We start from the raw sequence: 19841 nt of genomic DNA on the forward strand, positions 1-19841 counted from the left end.
TTGATTAAACTGGGCAAGTGTGCGGGGTCCCAGTTCTGATGTTGCTTCAGACCTCGATTCGAGCAATCGCTGAAAACAAATTGGCCAATCATCCGGCTCACTTGACAATCCCTAGCCATTTCGTTCCATCCTCTTCATTAGTTCTCGACGGACTCTATGGCAGCTCTCCTCTGAATCTACGTACACCAGCGACTACCTAGCCTGTCAACCCCGATGACGGTCCTGGATGGAGGTGTGCAGGGTGACGAGGGCGTCCAAATTAGCGGAAAGTCGCCTGACTCGACATCGCTGCGGGGTCCCAAGCACCCTAAAAGGGAAATCTTAAACGATACATCACCCTAACCAACTTCTCCCAATCCACATCTTTTGTTCTCACGCCTCATTGTCGGCGACATAGTAAGCATCATATCAGATAAGGAGCCGTTGTCTGATAGCCCGCACTTGATTCATATGCCCTGTGTCTATGGTCGATCACGGCACTCGGAAGCGCAATGTTACGACTCGAGACCGCACAGGCTGCGTGACCTGTCGCTCCCGCAGACTGAAATGCGATGAAAAGAAGCCCCATTGTAACAACGCAAGTCCACATCTCGCCAGTTTTTTCAAGTTTGGCTCTGACTGTGGCTCCATCTAGTGTACAAGACTGAATCTCGAGTGCGGCGGTTATGCGACACCGATCAAGTTCAGAGATCAGACAGATCTGCTGAAGCGGAAACATGGCAGAAAACGCAAAGAAAAGGCACAAAGACCAGCTCCGACTGAGCCATCGCCTTCGTCGAATGCCCAAGACAGTGTAGAACCGACATTGCAGTCGCATCAAGTTAGCCAGCATGTTGTGACACCGGGAGATGAAACTTTCCATTCGGCTGACGAAAGCCATCAAACCTTTGACGAATCACAAGAATTATCCCGCTATGAGGCGGCCGCGTCACTCGCCCTGATATCTGGAGGCATTCACCAGGACTCACTGGTTCCTACTGGTGGGCATCAAACAGAATCGCCCTCGTTCTACACGCCATTTGACGACACGACTCTGCAAGCTGATTCCACTCTCGGTGGACTAGAAGAATCCAGTACGGATGACGGGCTTAACACCTCTTATCAGGGCGTAGCCACGCCGAGTTCCACGCCAGTCTACCCACGTATTGACTCGCCTTTGCTGCGACAAAGACAGTCAGAACAGGCGAATCGGCAATTGACTTCAGTGCCAACGATTCCAGTTGGCTTGTTGGAGAGCGCAAAGTTTGCCGAGGACATGGTGTTTTATCACCATTTCACGGATACCTCTCCGTACGGCACCCTCTCAATCTTGTCATTGAATGATATCCTACAGGCTGAGCACCTTGACAAGGCCTTCTTCCACGCTGCATTGGCCTTGGCGGCGCTGGATATCTCCCAGGCAAGGCCGACGGAGGCGCTCGGTAATAAGGCGGCACTGCAAGCCCTCGATCACTTTGTCACTGCCCTCGGTACGGTGCGCATGGCACAGCTCGACGATGAAGGGGTCGCTACGGGCTGTCCGCCGAACCAAGACAACGCCATCTCATGGCTGGCGACTCTTCTACTGCTGGCCAACTTTGAACTACAGAGAGGCCAGATGAAATTGTGGTACATCCATAGCCGGGCTGCGGTCACCTTCCTGTCCCAACACCTCAACCGCGTGCAGGATTCGCCGGTGGGAGAGTCGCTCATCCGATCGTTCTCGAGGATCGCCGCGCTTCTGGACATCTTTGACAGGGCATACTCTGTACGCTACAGCATAGCGTCTCCAGACGTTTCAGACTCTTTAAGCAGATCTCTAGTAAACTCGCCTCATTCGGCAGACCGGCTGCTCTTCATCCTACCGCGGGTCATCAAGCTTGAAGAAGAGTGGAGGAGCAACCCCCAACACGACCTTCACTGGCGAGAGCAAGCAGAAAGCCTTATCGAGGAGTTAAAAGCCTGGCGAAAGACCGTGCCTGACTGTGACGTGCCACCCTTACACGAGCACACCGCAAACCCTTACAATGAAGATGCAGAAGGACCTGGCATCTCCATCAGGCCCCTCAGCATCCCGGACGCCCCAGAGCCCGTTAAGGCTGCAACAACCTTCATGCACTACCTCGTGTCTCTCCTCCGCTTGGAAACGAGATACCTGCCCGGCGCAGTGCGCCAACTACCCCCCAAAGCAAAGAAAATCGTCCTCCTCGTCTGCCGCCTGGCAGCAGGCGTACCCTACGCCTCCTGCGCGGCGGTCAACGCATACTCCCACGGCATGGTCGCGGCGATGATGAACTGCTATCACATGTCAGAGGAGCAGGAGGTCAAGGACTGGGTCAAGAATTGGATCGCCGGATTCCCGCGGGAGAGGGAGGGCATCTGGAACGTGCGACACGCGCACCGCGTGCTGAATTACGTTGACCAGGAATACACGCGTCGCGGCTCGCGCTACAACTGGGAGATCATCAAAGTTCGACTGATAGACCTGGAGACAGATGCCACGCCAAGCGAGGACGAGGAGACGGACCCTGACAAGTTTTCGGTCGAGATTTATTCGCGGTGTAAACGGGGTTGGAGCATTGACTTTGTAGAAATACCGTAAAAGGAAATCCGGAACGCCCATGCTTGTGGACTCCCAGCGCACCAATGACGATGATGACAATGGATTTTTGTGAAAATGAGAAGATCTCGGAATGTGGGCTCGGTATCCGATGACATGCAGGTCCCATCGCCGAGGATTTTTGGCTGAAATTTTCTGCGGGATGACGGGCGCCGGCAGGCGGGCCTCCGATCGTCAGCCGGTCGGTGTGGGGACGGTTTAGCGTGCTCGTTCTCATTTGCCGTATTGGGTAATTCCAACAAATGGTTCAGATTCATCGCTTGCAGCTCATCCTGCTCTGCCATCACAGCAATTGAGCTTAAGCTCGAGCTGGAGGATGATGTCAAGACAAAAAGGCGCTTATCCGGGAGTTTATGGTTATAAAATATGGACGCGCGCTCTCGATGTGCACGGTGAACAACAAATTAGGACATCCTACTCGTAATTGGAACTCTTGAGCTTCGTCCACCACCAGAATATCCAGATTCATCTCCGTTCCTACCATTGAGTCAGGACATCAAGATGAGTCCCAGCGCTATCAGCACATCTTCAGCGACATTGTCAAAAGCGAGTGGCCTGCCCGACAATGGACACCCTTACGCAGAATTGGACGTCACCAAGATGCTCAAGACTCTTGTCCCCGAGGCAGACCAACTGCCCGTCCCAGATGCCCACGATCCAGTGAGATTGGGCCAGAACTGCACAACGGCACACATGGTACAAGTCCCATGGTCTATGCAAAGTGGCTGGGGAACACCCGTAATGAGCCCCTACGGCAAGATCGCCCTCGAGCCAACGGCAAGCGTCCTACACTATGCCACGGAGTCCTTCGTAAGTCCAACTACTACACAAGAGAAGCTTTTGAACACAAATTCCCTCTTCCCGAATTCATGAACCCAAGAACTGACACCCTTACCAGGAAGGAATGAAAGCCTACCGAGGCCACGACAACAAACTCCGCCTCTTTCGCCCAGACCTCAACTGCGCCCGCCTTCTGAAGTCCAACGCCCGCGTAGGCCTCCCCTCCTTCAACCCCTCCGCCCTCCTCGCCATCATCACCACCTACCTCGGCACAGAATGCCCCCGCTGGCTCCCAGACCCCGGCACAAACCTCTACGTCCGCCCCGCCATGGTCGGAAGCGGCTCCGCGCTCGGTATCAACCAGCCGCCCGAAGCCTTATTCTTCCTGTTTGCCGCGCTCTTCCCGCAGTCTCTGGGAGGAGGATCGACGAATGCGCCGCACCCGGGCATCAAGTTGCTCGCCAGCAGCCCCGAGCATATCCGCGCCTGGCCTGGCGGGTTCGGGTCCGCGAAGGTGGGCGCGAATTACGGGCCTGCTATGGTTTCGCATGCGGCGGCTAAGGCGCAGGGGTGTACGCAGACGTTGTGGTTGTTTGGGGAGGAGAGGATTGTTACGGAGGCTGGGGCGAGTAATTTCTTTGTTGTGTGGAGGAAGAAGGGGGGTGAAGGGATTGAGCTTGTAACTAGTTCTTTGGACACGGAGGTTATCCTGGATGGCATCACTCGACGGAGTGTTTTGGAAGTTGCGAGGGAGAGGCTGACGCGGGAATCGACGGCTGAGACTGAGCTTGCCCCGCTGGATGTTGTCGAGCGGCCGTTTGCTATGGGTGAGGTTGTGGAAGCATATGAGGAAGGTCGGCTAGTGGAGGCCTTTGTTTCTGGCACTGCGGTAAGTTTAACATGTGTCTTTCTGGCTTATCAATTTCTCTTAGCTAACGGGTCATATACAGATGTTTATCACCCCGGTTTCCGTGATCAAGTACGGCGACACTGAGATTCAATTCCCCATGATGGTTACTGATGAGGGGCACAAGACACCGCGCTCCGCGTACTCCAACACCATCAAATCCTGGTTGGAGGATATCATATACGGTCGAGTAGAACACGAATGGGGATACGTCGTTGCTGAGCAGTGAAAGGATTCAGGAACGGATTTTACGGATTTCCTGCCTCACTGAAAGAAGCGTATATTAGATTAAACGAAGACGAAGATGTGACTATAGTTAGAGAAGGGGTTGCATTTTCTTGTTCACGTACCTTAGATCTCAGAGAACATAGAACTCGGAGTTGACAGAAGGCCGATTTATCACTATTGTCAGAGTAAAGCGTATCCTATGTCTGCTTATTACCTCACTTGCCCGATTAATGTCTTCTAACAGTCCGCAACGGCGCAGCCACTTACTCTCAAAGGAGACATCCGGACAATCAAGCCCATGATCGAGCTTAGCCGCTGATCGAGGCAGCAGTGGGAGCTTATGATTGATGCAACAAAAGAGCAAGAGAATTGCGAGCAGCACATTTGTAATGGCATAAGGTGCTTGGCGGTATGGACTACATACGAAAACCAAGTGTGAAACAATTTCATTTCTATCCAATTCCCGATGCCATGCTAATCATACGTCTGCAATAATTTTCCATTGATATCTTCCACTACATTATTCACATAGATTTATTCAACCCCATTCTGCCTTGAAACGCCTTACGTCAAATCCGAACAGGCAAAGAAGTCATCTACTGACTTCAAGGCCATCAACGCATGGTTCTGTCTGGTCATTAGCAAAACGAGTCTTACTGCAACGGGCGCAACTCAACCGTCTACCTTCATTGAATCGTGGGTGAGTCCTCCGAGATGAGGTAAAAGTGTCACGCAGTCGTGATTCAGTAATCTTGGGTTTACGTTTGGTCTACAAGTGTTAGCTATTCACAGGCAGTATGAAAAGACTATGACGTCAGAAACTCACTCGTTGTAGTGAACATCCAGCCCAGCCGCTGCGACAGTGCCGCTGTCGATGGCATCACACAGTGCTTCCTCATCTATACAACGACCCCTGGCCACATTGACGATTCGAATTCCTTTCTTCATCCCGGAGAAGACATCCTTCGACAAAAGATGATGTGTCGTTGGAGAGTAAGAGCATGCCAAAACCAAGCAGTCCACGGAAGCGACGAGGCCCACAAGATCCTTGTGAAACAGTATCGGTGGCAAAAGCCCCTTGACGTGATCGTTCTCATGTTTTATTACTTCCAAAGTTCTCCGAAGATTGGGCCTATCAATACAGTGAACCTCCATCCCGAGAGCAGCTGCCTGTCTCGCGACGGTCTGGCCGATGGAACCCATGCCAATAATGCCAATTTTCTTTCCAAAGGGATCGACTGCGTTCTGAGACGAGTGCCTCAAGGCTGGCCAGAACTGCTCGTCGCGGAGCATTCGCTCGTAGCGATTTAGCTGACGGAATACTGAGATGATGAGATAGACCGCGACCACGGCCGTCGCCTCGCTTCCGCCTGTGGTGTTGAAAAAGTCTATGCCACGGGCATTGAGTCCCGAAACATCTTCTTCGTCGAAACCATGTCCGAAGTTGACAATCATCTTGAGAGTTGATGGAAGATATGGCAGAGCCCGTCTAGTCCAGCCCATGCCCAATTTCTCGTTGTCGGGCGGAGTGTTAATGCCGATTCGCATGATTCCGTCAATGCTCTTGCAGGTGCCGGAAGTCATGGACTGGTAGAAGTCTTGTACTTTTGGATAGTCGTACATTAGAGTTTCATACCGTGAGCTGAATTCTGCCCATACTTTGTCAGGTATGACGTCGCGAGGTGAGCCGATTACGAGGATCTTGCGTTTTTGCTGCATGTTTGGTAAAGTTGAGTGTGCCTAAATGAATGGTAACATCAAGGAAGAAAGGAAAGTCCAACTGGTGGAAATACGATTCTTTGCATGGGACTTATTGTACCAGACTGCAAGATCTCGTCGCATTCTGCAGTACCTTGTCGTCTCCTTTCTCATGCTAATGTCTAATTTCGTGTAAGTCAGCTCTCTCGTTCCCAATTTCCTTTTTCGGTAATATCTCGAAGTGGACTTTTGTATCGGCCCCCACGCTGCATCACTCGTAATCCGATCTCGCTTGACGTGGGTCTCGGTGCGACTAGACTCGACTCGGAAAGCCCAACTTCCCCTCTTTCAACACCAAAATTAGCGCCCAGAGTCAACTATTTCAGCTGGTGATAGTGCTAAGAGAAGCTTGATTGTAGTCGAAAAGCCAGTTCTTTGCTGACTAAGGACGTCGCTTCTATCGCCACGATGGTTCCTACTCCAGCACGCCCGGTGAACGATACCAATGAAGCACTAGCTAGCTTCTATGCAAAGTCCGTGAAAAATGAGAGACACCCTTGCACTTTTGCCTCGCTAATCTGGAAGACAGGGTTGATGAGCTTGAGAGTGTCTTCATCGATAGTACGTCCAAACAGTTACTTTTGGCTTTGGCTGAAAGGACCATATTTAGTTAACTATGACTTCGTGTAGGACTTGGAGACGCCATCAAGATTCCCTCAATCTCTGCTTATGCAGATAATAGGAAGGATGTGTTCGCGGTGGGTTAGACGAATAACCTCTATGCCATCAAGGCATAGAGATAACAATATCTAATAGAGAAGCAGATGAGTGAATGGGTTGCGACCAAGCTGAAGGCTGTTGGTGTTGAGGTAACACTCAAAGATCTGGGCAAGCAGGAGGGTACAGACCTCGACCTTCCTCCTCTGGTATTGGGACGCTATGGCAGCGACCCCGAAAAGCCAACGGTGCTCGTATACAGCCATTACGATGTTCAGCCTGCATCTATCGAGGACGGATGGAAGCACGAGCCCTTCGTGATGACGGTTGAAGAAGACGGCAAGATCTGCGGCAGAGGAACCTCGGACGATAAGGGCCCTCTCATTGGCTGGATCAACATGATAGAAGCTTTCCAAAAGGTGGATGTAGACGTACCGGCTAACTTGGTCTTCTGCTTTGAAGGCATGGAAGAGACCGCATCGTTTGGCCTTCGGCAGGGCCTGGAGGATGAGGCAGACAAGTACTTCAAGGATGTCGACGTGGTCTGTATCACGGATGTTGTTTGGGTGAGCGACGAGCAGATTAGCGTCCCTCAAGGACTCAGAGGCATCATCTTCTACCTTGTCACCATCACAGGTGCCAAAGTGGATGCCCATAGTGGTGGGTTCGGTGGTCAGATTTCGGAGCCAATGACAGACATGGTCAACATCATGTCTTCTTTGGTGGATGCGAATGGCAAGATTCTGGTCCCTGGGATCTACGACAATGTCCAAGCTGTCACGAAAGAAGAGTACGAGAGCTACCAAAAGCTGAACATTTCGGAAGATTCTTTGTACGGTGGCACAGGGGGTAGAAGCCTCCACGACAATCAGGCTGACGCTCTGGTCGCTCGGTACGTTCACTCGCACTCTACCTCAGATCAGTAAGCTAATCTCATTCTCCGCCCCGTAGCTGGAAGAAGCCATCTCTCAGTTTGCACAGGATAGAGAATGCCCTGCCTGGAGCCGGAGCTGTCACATCTATACCTGCTAAGCTCGTCGGAAAGTTCAGTATCCGTACTGTGCCCTTTATGAAGTGGGAGGACATTGACCAGCTGGTGCGAAAACACGTCAAGGACCGTTTCGAGAGTCTAGGAAGTAAGAACGAACTCGAAATTGAGTGTCATCCGAATGATTGGTTCTACGAGGAGGCGAGCCACTGGAATTACCAAGCCGCGATTCAGGCAACACGAAACGTGTGGGGCGTTGACCCTGCTTTGACCTGTGAAGGTGGAAGGTTAGCCTTTACATCGAACCCCAGCGTGATAGACTAGCACTAACTTTACCCAGCATACCCATCGCCTTGGACTTCAAGAAGACCTTGAAAAAAAATGTGCTCCTTATGCCTGTTGGTCGGCCTACCGATGGACAACATTCCACTAACGAGAAGCTGGATAAGAGCAACTAGTAAGTCGATATGCAGCATCAAGGTCTGGAGTTCCACAGGGGCTAACTCGCTCTTCAACAGCATCAACGCCATCAAGCTCTACGGAGCTTATCTCAAAGAGGTCACAAACTTCTGGCGTCAAAGCAAACAAAATTTGTAATTGACTGCTAGTGATAACGATGAGCTGCATTCTGCGTCTAGTCTCGCTTAAACAACGGCCTCAAGCGGTAAACTTGAACGAGCCAATATCTGTCATCGTGTCTTTGCAAGTAGGGGAAGCAGCTAGCGCGGGGTGCACCGGATTGCCATAATAGGCAGTATTGAACGACAGGTGAGGGGCAGAGAAGAATGTGGGGCACGATTGAGTTAAGCACCCGAACTACATCTACGAATACCTTACTTAGAATCATTCAAATTCAAGATTTCATTCACTTGCAGGAATGATAACAGGCCTGATTGCCAGTCTCTCTTTCTGACAAATAGCAGCCAAGCTTCTCTTCCCACGCGCGGACGACGTTCGCTCGCAGTTGCACCATGTGTCTAACCAACGTTGTCACAGATGTCAACACTAGCTCCAATTTTCAAGACTTTTCGACCCAGCATACGGCCCTTGACTTGACGATTGATTTTGACCGTAAGATCTTGATTGGTCGAACTGCAATTACTGGCCAAGCACGAGTTCATGGTCTCGCCGAAATTGTTCTAGACACAAGCCATGTCGTTATCAAGGGAGTAAGCTATCAAGGAAGAAAAGCTGCGTGGACATTGAAGCCCGACGATGGAGAGAATGGCAGTCCATTATGCATTGAACTTGGACGACGCTATGGTGAAGGGGAAACGATTGAGCTCACAGTACGTTGGATTGTCAATCCTGCTGTATCATCAATGATGGAGTTGGCTAATATAGTCGCTGGCAAGGTCGACTTCGAAACTACCGAGAACACCACGGGCCTTCAGTGGTTCAGCCCCTCGCAGACAGATGATAAAGAATACCCCTTCATGTGTGAGTGTTGGGCTGCATTGCGACTTGCCGGTCTCAGCTGATGGTCGATAGTCTCCCAGTGCGAACCGGTTCATGCTCGCTCCATTTTCCCGTGCCAGGACACACCCTCCATCAAAAGCACTTTCGATATAACAATACATTCAATACTTCCTGTCGTAGCGAGTGGTGTTCCTGAGTCTGAGTTGATCTTCCCACCAATCACGGACACGACCGAACAGAAGACCTACAGATTCAAGATGGAGATTCCAATCTCGAACTACCTCTTCGCCGTAGCAAGCGGGTAAGCCGTTCGAAGAACGTCCTCACGTATTCAATTACTTACACAGCTCTTGGAAGGAATTTGGCGGGAGAGAAGATTGGACCGAAAAGCTATGTTTACTGCGCCCCTGGTGACTTGGAAGCCTGCAAACAGGAATTTCAGCCGGACTTACAGGCAATAATCAAATCTGCAGAGGTAAGTAGCTGAGCCTGAGCAGGAAAAGCCTTGAGCTGACATAATTGCGACGTATCAGAATATGATCTTCGAGTATCCGTGGCCACTTTACAATCTGGTCGTGTTGCCAAGATCGTTCCATCTAGGCGGTATGGAAAACCCAATCTTCAACTTTTACAGCGCCACTGTCGTCTCGGGAGACCGAGAGAATATCTCTGTGGTCGCGCACGAGTTCGCGCACAGCTACAGTGGTAATCTTGTCACTAATGCGTCCTGGGAGCACTTTTGGCTGAATGAAGGCTGGACTGTCTGGACTGAGAGGAACATTGTGCGCGAACTCAGAGGGGACGACGAGGTCGAGCTCCAAGCCATCGTTGGCTGGCAGGACCTTATTCAATCTATTGAAATGTATGGCGGCGAAGACAGCGTCTTCACTAGCTTGGTACTTGAGTTTGAAGGCAAGAGGCCGGACGATATTATGTCCAAGATCTCGTACGAGAAAGGCTACACCTTCCTATGCTACCTTGAAGAGACCGTCGGACGAGAGAAGTGGCTCAAGTTTGTGCCATATGTAAGTTTACCATTTTGCTGTCTACAATTTGAAGACTAACACTTCATCACTTAAGTATTTCAGCACGTTTTATGGTGCCGCGGTTGACTCATCCCGATTCAAGGATTGTGTTCTCAAGTTCTTCTCACCCGACGCCGCTGCTACCTCCTCACTTGGCTGCGTTGACTGGAATTCTTGGTTTCACAAACCAGGCGCGCCCCCAAAGCCAGGGTTTTGCTCTGAGCTTTACAAGAAGGCCATCGAATTGGCAGATCAATGGGGCAGTCTCTCGGTCCAATCTGCGTTCAGGCCGTCTGGTAGCGATGTCGAGGGTTGGACAGCGGGACAAGTTTTAGTCTTTCTTGATCTACTCATTGAAAGTCCGCAGCCAATCCCACTCGAGTATTGTAAGCTTCTTGACGAGTTGTATGACGTGGGAAAGTCTAGCAATCTTGAAATCGTCACTCGGTACCTTCGTGTCGCGCTCAGAGCCGGCGATCGCAGTGTTTCGAAGCAGACTGAGGATATCCTGGGACAGACAGGCAGAATGAAGTTTGTGAGGCCGCTGTGAGTCGCCTCGACCAGAACAGAACGCAAGTCAAGACCATGGCTGACAGTTCACAGATTCAAAGAATTGTTGTCGGTTGACGAAGAGTTGGCGTTGGAACTGTTCAAGAAGTATCAAGACTTTTATCATCCCACTTGTCTCAGACTGGTTAGAAATCTGCTTGACGAAGAAAGGCCTTAAGACAACTACATACGGTCTTTCATGTCAAGGGTTTAGGCATTGACTCACCAAAATCGGGCATAAGGGTGGGGTGTAGATTCACGGCACATGGATAGATCTATATAGACTTGTACTGACTTTTCAAATTCGGATCTCGGTGATATAACTAGACCAGTCGGATGTGCTAGCATATTAGGGTCGTAAAATCATAAACAGAGCCAACTTAATGAGAAGCCACTAGATGAGTGTCGGTCCTCCTCAGACCCAAACGTTATGAAGTCGAAAAAGACACGCGATCCATCCTTTTGAGTTTGGAACGTACAGTAAACAAGAAATATATACCAATCAAAGTGTCGAACGATGAAGCAAGCGATGCCTTTCACTTTCCTATTTGTGCCAATTTTGGAAGACTTTGCCGGCTAAGTTGGGGTGCAACAGCACGGTCCGCCCCTAGATTTGGATAAGGTTCGTTAACTTTCGGTCGGCGGCGTTTGCCCCCACTGGATTGTTGATCTTAGAACAGTTTCCATTTCCTCGGTAAACGTCGAGAACGTGGCATTGTTGAAACAGTTTCATTCGGTTGCAGCCGCTGTTGGGCTGGTTGCATTTTCACTGTTATATGACGACACTCTCCACTATGTTCCCAGTTTGAGTCACGACTGTGATGATGACCTGGCCCTACCACAGTCCTTAGCAATGAGAAAAATGTAACAAGAGCCCAATAAAGACAACATCACTTGCGGCTCGAAGACCAAGATAACATACTGCATGTGAAATCAATGAACATATGTATAGTACTTTCCGATAACTACGCGTTGTGACTTTTCAGAACAATTGCCAATTATTCTTAATGGCGCTACCACTGATACGTGTGGTTCTTGGCCCAAGGTCATTTTGAGGATGTCATGAGTTGCCATCGAACTTTTTCAATCGAAGGGCGAATCGTACATGGATCGGGGCTTTGTTTCGAAAAGAAAACTCCGATATTGGATGCCTTGATGCTTGTTTCTTTTTTTCTGTCGACAACGAGTCAAGTACTGACTCGGTCTCCGATAAACATCGTTGCCAACACGGGCCAGACTGCCGTTTCCCTTGTTCCGAAGTTGCTTTTTCCTTCCTTGATCATCACTGGAACTGGCTCCAAGTTGTTTTCGTCGCCAGCTACGCCACGTGGGGGGCTGGGTAAGGCCGCCGTCGCCGTTGCCGGCTGGGATGGAGTCTCGGACCTGCCCCAAGCCGAAGGTGGGATTCCGGACCCGATGACCCTTTTTATCTTTCCGGCGGCTGTGCATGTTCGTCCCAAATCGCAAGTCGGCATGTGCTTGTCTTGTGCGTGAAACTTTCATTCGTCCAATAAGCCATCCATTGTATCCACGGATCCAGACCCTCGGTATGTGGGATGCCAGGTGGGATGCTGTCAGGGAAGCAGTAGGTTTTTTAGTATCCATCATGGCCCACAAGACATAGATTACGGATAGGCAAATCGGGCCTCGGTCGACTTCCATGCTAAGATTTTTACCTTTGGATGAACGCTGCATCATTGGCACCCCTGTCCGGCATCCACCGAATGGGCAAGTCGAGACGAATAGACGCCGGGGGGCAAATCTTTATCTCAAGCTTCGCCAAGTTTATGATGGGGTCAGCGGATCCCCAAGCCGCATGCGCGGCTTCTTTCGTAGGGCCGTCGCAACTTTTTGCGTAGCCGGTGGATATTTGTTCTTCGGAGCTTGAAGAATCTTGAATCCAAAAATTTCCACTCCGGGTCCTTGGACTCCTATCTGAGGAGGAGTCAAGGGAGATCCCGAGGTCCTGGCAAGGTCGTGCTGTCAGTATAAGTGAAACTGTCTCCCTTTTCCGCGAAGCATAAAGACAAAAGATTCTGCTCTTCACCACATTGTTTGTCGCTTTCCCTGCAGATCTTTTCCAGAACTGCCTATCTCTCACTGATCGACATGAAGTCGTCCACTCTTTTCAGCCTGGCCTCGGTCGTTGCCTTCGCTAGCGCATCGCCTGTCTTTCCCGCCCATGGTCACAACGGCCATAATGGAACCTTTTCTAATTCCACTTGCACTTCTATGAACCAGAGAAAGGCATGGTCAGTCATCACCTGAATGTTTTCATCACTTCTGCCAGGAAGATACTAACATCAATAATCAGGCACACTCTGGAGAACCAGGAGAAATCCGACTACCTTCAGGCCGTCAAATGCTTATTCGAATCACCCGCCAAGACGGGCATCAAGGGTGCGAAGACAAGATGGGATGAACTTCAAAGTTGCCACGTCGAACAGTCGAACTTCATTCACGGAGTTGGGTAAGCTTTTTGGAAAGCCAATCTCGACTTGTTTTCTTCTAACTCCACACTCAGAGCCTTCCTTCCTTGGCATCGCCTCTTCCTTCGTCTCCACGAAATCCTTCTCCAAGAGGAGTGCGGATACACTGGTGCTCTGCCTTACTGGGACGAGCAGCGCGATCTTGAGGTGTTTGGGACTGTCGAGAAGGCCTCTGTTTGGGGCTCTGATGAGTTCAGCTTCGGAACCAACGGTGTCAACACCACCCAAGGCACCAACTGCGTCATTGATGGCCCTTTCGCCAACACCACCCTTCGCATGGACCAAGTCTACGGCATCGACTACTATGACGAATACTGCCTCTCTCGCGAGTTTAACCAGACTGCCTTTACTTTCGCCAACCAGTCCTACGTCGACGAGTGCTACGTGAAGGAGACTTATAACGAGGCCAACTTCTGCTATGTTGATTCCCCTCACTCTTGTGGCCACCTTGCTACTGGCGGCACCGTAAGTTACCTTCTTAATCCAATCTTCGGCTGTATTTCTAACGCCTGTAATAGATGGAGAACCAAAACGCCAGCCCTGGTGACCCGATCTTCTTCTTGCACCATGCCAACTTGGATCGCCTCTGGTGGGACTGGCAACTCGCGAACCTCTCTTCGCGCCTCACTGATATGAGCGGTCAGCTCATCCCTCCCACCTTCATCATGGAGCAGAACCGCTGGCTCACGCCTTCTGCGGCCTACCTCGACTACGACGGTGATGCAGGCAACGACACCACTCTAAACCACGTTTTGTGGATGGCTGAGATCATCCCTAACAAGACTATCGCTGATGTGATGGATCTGAGATCCGAGCTCCTTTGCACGGAGTACATTGTTGCTGAGAAATAGAAAGAGTGCTTGCACTATGATGATGTGAGATGGTTCATCCCCGAATTTGCGGGTGCAGATATACCCCCCTAGACGTATAGATTTCTCAAGATAATAGACATAAACTTCAAATATCCCAGCTGCCAGCAGATGAAAGCTACATAAATTCGGCGTGATCGGCAATTTACTGTTTTCTTTGACGTCGTTCTTCTCGTTATAAGCCCGGGTCACGGCAAGCAGCATTGGTGTTGATGCGTGTCTCGGACATACTAAACGTCAGAAAATGGTTGGTCGCTCGGCTTTAGGCAGAATGCATTTCTATAATCCCGATGATTGAATCCGCCTACCGCCAACAGTCCGACATCCAGCGATCGAAGCCACAAACACTGATCTTAGCGCCGGGAGTAAGCTGTCTCGCGATTCGGAAATATCTATATCAATGTTTCAATAGGCATCGGCGAGGTTGAACACCAAAGTATAAAGCTTGGCATTACAAGGCATCAGGACTTTTTAACGATCGCGATACAGCTACACTTCACCCAGTAGACATCTTGCCTCGTCTCAACGGTTTTCACCATTCAAATAAACAAGTCGACTATCTGCCTAACATGTCATTCCCATATAAGCAAGTACTTCTAGTAGGTGCCACATCGGGCATTGGAGCAGCAATGGCGGATAAGCTTGTCGGAAACGGCGTCAAAGTCGTCGCTGTCGGTCGGCGCGAGGAACGACTAGATGCATTTGTCAAGAAGCACGGCTCAAGCAAGGCAGCCTCTGTCCGGTTTGACATTACAAATAGGGCAGGTCTCGATGATTTTGTGAAGAGGTCAGTCCCAAGTGCAGAAAATCACTGCCCACAAGCCCCCCGCCCCCTCCCCCTCCCCCACCACGGAATGGATTACTCGACCCGAAGCGTAGAAAGGCCTTGCGGACTTGATGCCTCCATACGGCAAGCATTAGCGACTTACTATACTAACAGTTTAACAGAGTTGTTGATGGGTTTCCCGATCTGGATTGTGTGTTCATCAACTCCGGAATCCAAAGTCAGATCAACTCCTCAATCTCGTTACGATCGTCATCAGGCTGACACCCTTCCGCCGCAAGACTCAACCTGGAACTTCAAACTCTCGCTCCGTTCTCCTAGACGGGTACACTTCAATTCTCTCCAACGACAACGATGGCGATCTCGCCGAACTGTACTTCACAAACACGGGTCTCCTTCTTTTGAGCGCATCCCTCGCCTCCGCTATCGCCATGAACCTCTTCCTGTCCGACATGGTTCTCAATGTCTTCGTCGCCTGCACTTTCGGTTTTTGTTTCATCGTGTCCGTCTTCTCCTGCCTGCGAAGCTGGTTGCGATTTATCCTCGCTCTGCGACGAGCGGGACGGTTCGTGTGGTCTGATACGCCGTTTGTGAACTTCTTCTCGCTCATTTATATTGCGGTGGTGTTGAAGAGTTCGACGACTATGAGGCTGAAGGATTATGTGACACTGCGGAGTATCGCTATTATCGAGCTGGTTTTCATGAAGGCGTACATCGCGGCAGCTAGCATGGATCGTCAGATTGAGCTGCTGCGTTCTCTGCACAAGTCCCGGCTTGTCCTTTTCCAGCGTGGAGTTAAGGTATGGCTTAACTTTCCTTGTTTATCGATATCCTACTAATTTTGAACACTCACCTCCCGAATCTCATCATCCAGGCCAACTTAGCTCCCGAGGAGAAACCTTCTTACTGATGTAATCACTGCAGGCACAAGAGATAGACACTATTGAGCCTCCTCGCCTCGAGAGAAGCTCAATCGTTCCGTTAACCACTGCACAGAGAATGTCGGTCATGCTCATCAAGACAACCGTTGGACACGACTTCGGCTCAGTCAGAGGCTCCAAAGGCCCCGGTAGCATCCCTGTACCCCCTATAGGCTTCTTTACGAATGATAACGTAGGTTCGGGAGACTGGCGTGTCTATCGGCTACAGGAAGATGTAATGCTGATTGCCGACAACCTGCGTGCTACGTATCCGAAGGAGTGGTGGAAGAGATTGATCAAAAAGATGCACGGTATTTTCCTCAAGCAGTTGAAGAAGGTTCGGGTTGTTTACCTTTTGAGAGTGGGTCATAAGTTTGTTGGAGACGATTCCTGCGAGAGGGGAGTCTCGCTATGGGTATCGAATGTGAATCTCGTGACTGGTGTTAGCAGCTCTGTTCTAGAGTCTTACACATTTGTTGAACACGGGAGCATTGATGGCGGCAGGGTTCTATAGAGTACAGCTGGTCATAAGAGAAAGCTTGGGCTGCGAAGGTTTACGCTGGTTATGTTAAGTGATTAGCTGTGATTAACTACTAACGCTTCGTCTGGGATTCTGTATTGTAATAACTGAAAGGTAATCAAAATTTGTTTCCTTCTTAGGCTCGAAAAACTGGTTGATCAACGAGTTGTCTATTTCGTCGGGAATGAAGGCCTGTGGCTATGCTCCAATATCTATGAACTCTAACCAGGTGGTCGTGTCTGAAATAGATTGAGTGGTACACCAGAGTGATCAAAGCCTCAAACACAAAGCCGTCCATACTTTTCGAGCTGTAACTCTCTCGCAATGCAGATCATGTTCCTCGTCAACAGAGCATATAAGAACCCAGTGGAATTCCCGAGCACCTTAGCGGCTAACGTTAACTACTCGCACCACCACTCCGCCTAATCAGACATCAAAATGCAGGTCAACAAGCTTCTCATCGCTGCGGTGCTTGGTTTTGCAACCACTGCTCTGGTATGTCGTCAAACCAGCCACTTGTCTCTAAATCAGTCCACTAATCTGCGTGTCGGATCGTCAAATAGGCTCAGGAGGGTAAATGCACGGCCAAGGGAGAATGTCAGGAGAACATCAGCGGCGTCCGCTTGTTTTGCTCTTCAGGCAGCTGTGACGGGAAGGAAGGACAGTCTTGCACGAGAAACGGTCCTGGGTCTTCTAATGTGGCCAACTGCCCTAAATGAAGTATCCAGCTAGCATTAGGGTCGCCTTGATTATGTGCCTATAGCGCGCCCACTTGCCGCAGAGTTGCAGGTCGTATCTACAACTCTTATCTGAGGGGGACAAAATAGTTGCGGCATGATACCCGCTACTTAGGCTCCTTGTGGTGCCTTAACACCATGGTTGAATTGAACAAAGAGTTACAACAGTGAAACCACTCCTTCCGTTATTCATGCGCTTCAAATAACAAGCAGGCGGGAGCTCGGCTGGATGATATGTAACACCACGCTGTTGACACCCTCTCAGTCCTGCCTGCCTACTATTACAAGATAGCACATTCAGGATCTGCGGGTAAACTACCTTTGTTCTATCTTGATTATTGTGACAATGGGGGAAGTCTTGTGCTGAGTGTACTGTACTAATGAAACAAAATGCTTAAGTAGTGTAACATTCTATCATCTCATCAAAACATGCCGATAAACGCAGGATACATGGCCAAAGTAAGACACAAACTTGACGATGGATTTGAAACAACGCGTTTTACGACTCATGTATGTGAGGTCTAGTGAGAGGAAATCTGAATAGAAAACTAATAGAGAAGGAAAAACATAGACGGGAGTGGCAACTAGACATCAAATGGTGATAGTCTCTTCAGAGAGCGGCAAGACCTTCTTTCCACACGTGTAAAACTCATATTCAGCGTCTTTGGAATGATCCTCCAGCACCGGATTGGACACACTGATAGCTCTTGCTCCTCTGGCAATCATGTCGTCGCGATACTCGCCGATGTACTTCACCACATCGGGACCCTGTCCCCCAGCGTTGTGGATGCTTGTGATGGCGTCGCCAAGCCTCAAGCCATCTGTCAGTGCACAAACACCGGCCTCTCCCCGGACTTTGGGGATTGGATTAGCTTTGACTTCCCTTCAATCCATAAATGCATACTTACATGGCGTCATCGAGTGAGCGGCATCCCCAGCCAGAGTGATCCTGCCAGCAGGCAGTTGATCGACTGTCAATTGCACACTTTGGAGCACAATCCCCGGCTTCTTGTATCTCTCAACAGGCACCTTGTCGACTAACACGCGCAGACTGTCGGGATATTTCTTCGTGGTTTCTTTCGCGAATGCCATCAACTCCTCTCGTGAGGCGGTAACGGTCCAAAATGGCTTCTCTTCTGTGCTCTTGGCAGCTTCCTGGTCGATCCAGTGAAGAATGAAGTAGAAGTACCCCGTCTTCTTATCCGGGCTGATCTTGTTCATGGCGGCGAAAAGGCTTGCTTGCCATCGGTTCTCGGACGATGAGTCCAAGACAATGTAGGCAGAATGACCCAGTTCAAGCTGATGCTTCATTTCATCAACCTCGAGTTCAATTTCGCCAACCAACGAACCCACAGGGAGCGGCGTCATGACATCTTGCCCGCCCAAGATGTGCCGACGCACCAAGCTCCGACTTCCCTCAGCCCCAACAAGGATGTTTCCGGTCTCCGAGCTTCCATCTTCAAAGTGTGCCACCACCTTGTCGTCTTGCTCCTCGAGTCGTACTAGACGTTTATTGAACTGCACCGGCAGATGCTGTAGAAGCCAGTCACGGAGACGCTGACGGTTGGCACGAACAATTTTCCCAGTCTCATCGTCCGTGACACCAACTCGCCACGAGGGCTTGCTGACGTCGTAGAATACGAACTGTGCCGGGATATGGTCGAGGGGGCTCAGATGGTTGGTTTGTTCGATGGGGCCAAGGTCTGCGGGCATCGACGCCGATAGTTCAGCTAGTAGAGGGCCGTGTAAGGCGATGGCCCATCCTTGAGCTCTAGCATCGGCTCTACTGTCCCTTTCAAAGATGGAGAAAGAGATGTTGTTCTTGCGGAGTATCTGAGCAAGTGTGAGGCCGCTTAGCCCGGCACCGATGATGAGAACATGGGGATTCGACTTGGGCGACATGGTGTTCTTTTGGACGTAGAAGTAATGAATGAGAATGACTGATGATTTGAGTTGGATTGACTGGCTGTCCTTTTCGCTGTCGGCCAGATATTTATATACATTTTGAAGACTTGTAGTCTGTCTATGAATGAGAAGCAACTCGTACCCTTGTCAGTTGCATCGGCCGCAACGTTGAAGAGGTGCACCCAGTGGATTATTCCCGGTCGGATTCGTTCCTGATTCGCGCGATACTGGCGGCCAGCACTCCGTCGGCCCACCTTCATGAAGCAGCTGGAGACACCCGCGTCGCTGATCCATCAGTCTCCGTTTGCCGGGCGCATTGATCAAGTGCAAGGGTCGAAATCATTAAGGTCTTTTGATTCCCCCATTTATGTTGTGTGTAGCGTCCTCCGGCCTGGGTCAATTTTCTCTCAGCGCCTGGTGTAGTTAGGTACATAGAAGCACGTAATAAGCAATGATACCAAAAAACACCCACAGCCAAACCAGCAGTCGCATATGCGCCCAAAAGTTCCGTACGCGAATAGAGTGTTCTCGTTCCACAATTCTTAGAGAAGCTCAAGAGCTGCACCTTCCCATGGCTAGCTTACCAAGCCCCGAAACAAGATCTGAACGGATTGAGCTTTGTTTGGCATGTTTGCCTCCAGATTGAAGATGCACCTCGATCGTTTTTAAAGGCAACATTGAAGTCTTGAACGTACACCAAGACTACT

At 50.2% G+C, this 19841-nt stretch overlaps 7 protein-coding genes across 7 annotated transcripts; 5 read left to right on the forward strand and 2 right to left on the reverse strand.

The window, feature by feature from the left end:
* Positions 1-551: 551 nt before the first annotated feature.
* CPAR01_06495 (uncharacterized protein) lies at positions 552-4515 on the forward strand (the record flags this gene model as incomplete). The annotated part of the gene is made up of 6 exons (XM_060490767.1): positions 552-569; positions 635-2540; positions 2889-2920; positions 3008-3409; positions 3498-4268; positions 4330-4515. 6 exons carry the CDS (start codon positions 552-554, stop codon positions 4513-4515), a joined length of 3315 nt encoding a protein of 1104 aa, XP_060349641.1.
* A 563-nt stretch (positions 4516-5078) lies between these two features.
* On the reverse strand, positions 5079-6233 carry CPAR01_06496 (alcohol dehydrogenase; the record flags this gene model as incomplete). The annotated part of the gene is made up of 3 exons (XM_060490768.1): positions 5079-5141; positions 5199-5283; positions 5341-6233. The coding sequence occupies 3 exons, from the start codon at positions 6231-6233 to the stop codon at positions 5079-5081; spliced, it is 1041 nt and encodes a 346-aa protein (XP_060349642.1).
* A 447-nt stretch (positions 6234-6680) lies between these two features.
* Positions 6681-11088, forward strand: CPAR01_06497 (peptidase family M20/M25/M40; the record flags this gene model as incomplete). Its single annotated transcript, XM_060490769.1, has 13 exons — positions 6681-6745; positions 6802-6833; positions 6903-6974; positions 7029-7821; positions 7881-8204; positions 8258-8374; positions 8436-8510; positions 8882-9357; positions 9409-9637; positions 9694-9811; positions 9870-10361; positions 10417-10907; positions 10965-11088. 13 exons carry the CDS (start codon positions 6681-6683, stop codon positions 11086-11088), a joined length of 3408 nt encoding a protein of 1135 aa, XP_060349643.1.
* Positions 11089-13019: 1931 nt separating this feature from the next.
* CPAR01_06498 (amino acid transporter) lies at positions 13020-14250 on the forward strand (the record flags this gene model as incomplete). The annotated part of the gene is made up of 4 exons (XM_060490770.1): positions 13020-13162; positions 13225-13380; positions 13435-13864; positions 13918-14250. 4 exons carry the CDS (start codon positions 13020-13022, stop codon positions 14248-14250), a joined length of 1062 nt encoding a protein of 353 aa, XP_060349644.1.
* Positions 14251-14897: 647 nt separating this feature from the next.
* Positions 14898-16486, forward strand: CPAR01_06499 (short-chain dehydrogenase/oxidoreductase; the record flags this gene model as incomplete). Its single annotated transcript, XM_060490771.1, has 4 exons — positions 14898-15055; positions 15217-15249; positions 15312-15852; positions 15977-16486. 4 exons carry the CDS (start codon positions 14898-14900, stop codon positions 16484-16486), a joined length of 1242 nt encoding a protein of 413 aa, XP_060349645.1.
* A 444-nt stretch (positions 16487-16930) lies between these two features.
* CPAR01_06500 (uncharacterized protein) lies at positions 16931-17211 on the forward strand (the record flags this gene model as incomplete). Its single annotated transcript, XM_060490772.1, has 2 exons — positions 16931-16987; positions 17056-17211. 2 exons carry the CDS (start codon positions 16931-16933, stop codon positions 17209-17211), a joined length of 213 nt encoding a protein of 70 aa, XP_060349646.1.
* Positions 17212-17820: 609 nt separating this feature from the next.
* On the reverse strand, positions 17821-19131 carry CPAR01_06501 (early conidial development-2; the record flags this gene model as incomplete). Its single annotated transcript, XM_060490773.1, has 2 exons — positions 17821-18083; positions 18138-19131. 2 exons carry the CDS (start codon positions 19129-19131, stop codon positions 17821-17823), a joined length of 1257 nt encoding a protein of 418 aa, XP_060349647.1.
* Between the last annotated feature and the right edge of the window lie 710 nt (positions 19132-19841).

This window comes from Colletotrichum paranaense, assembly GCF_030867605.1.
Source record: "Colletotrichum paranaense strain IMI 384185 chromosome Unknown Scaffold_5.1, whole genome shotgun sequence".
NCBI lineage: Eukaryota > Fungi > Ascomycota > Sordariomycetes > Glomerellales > Glomerellaceae > Colletotrichum > Colletotrichum paranaense.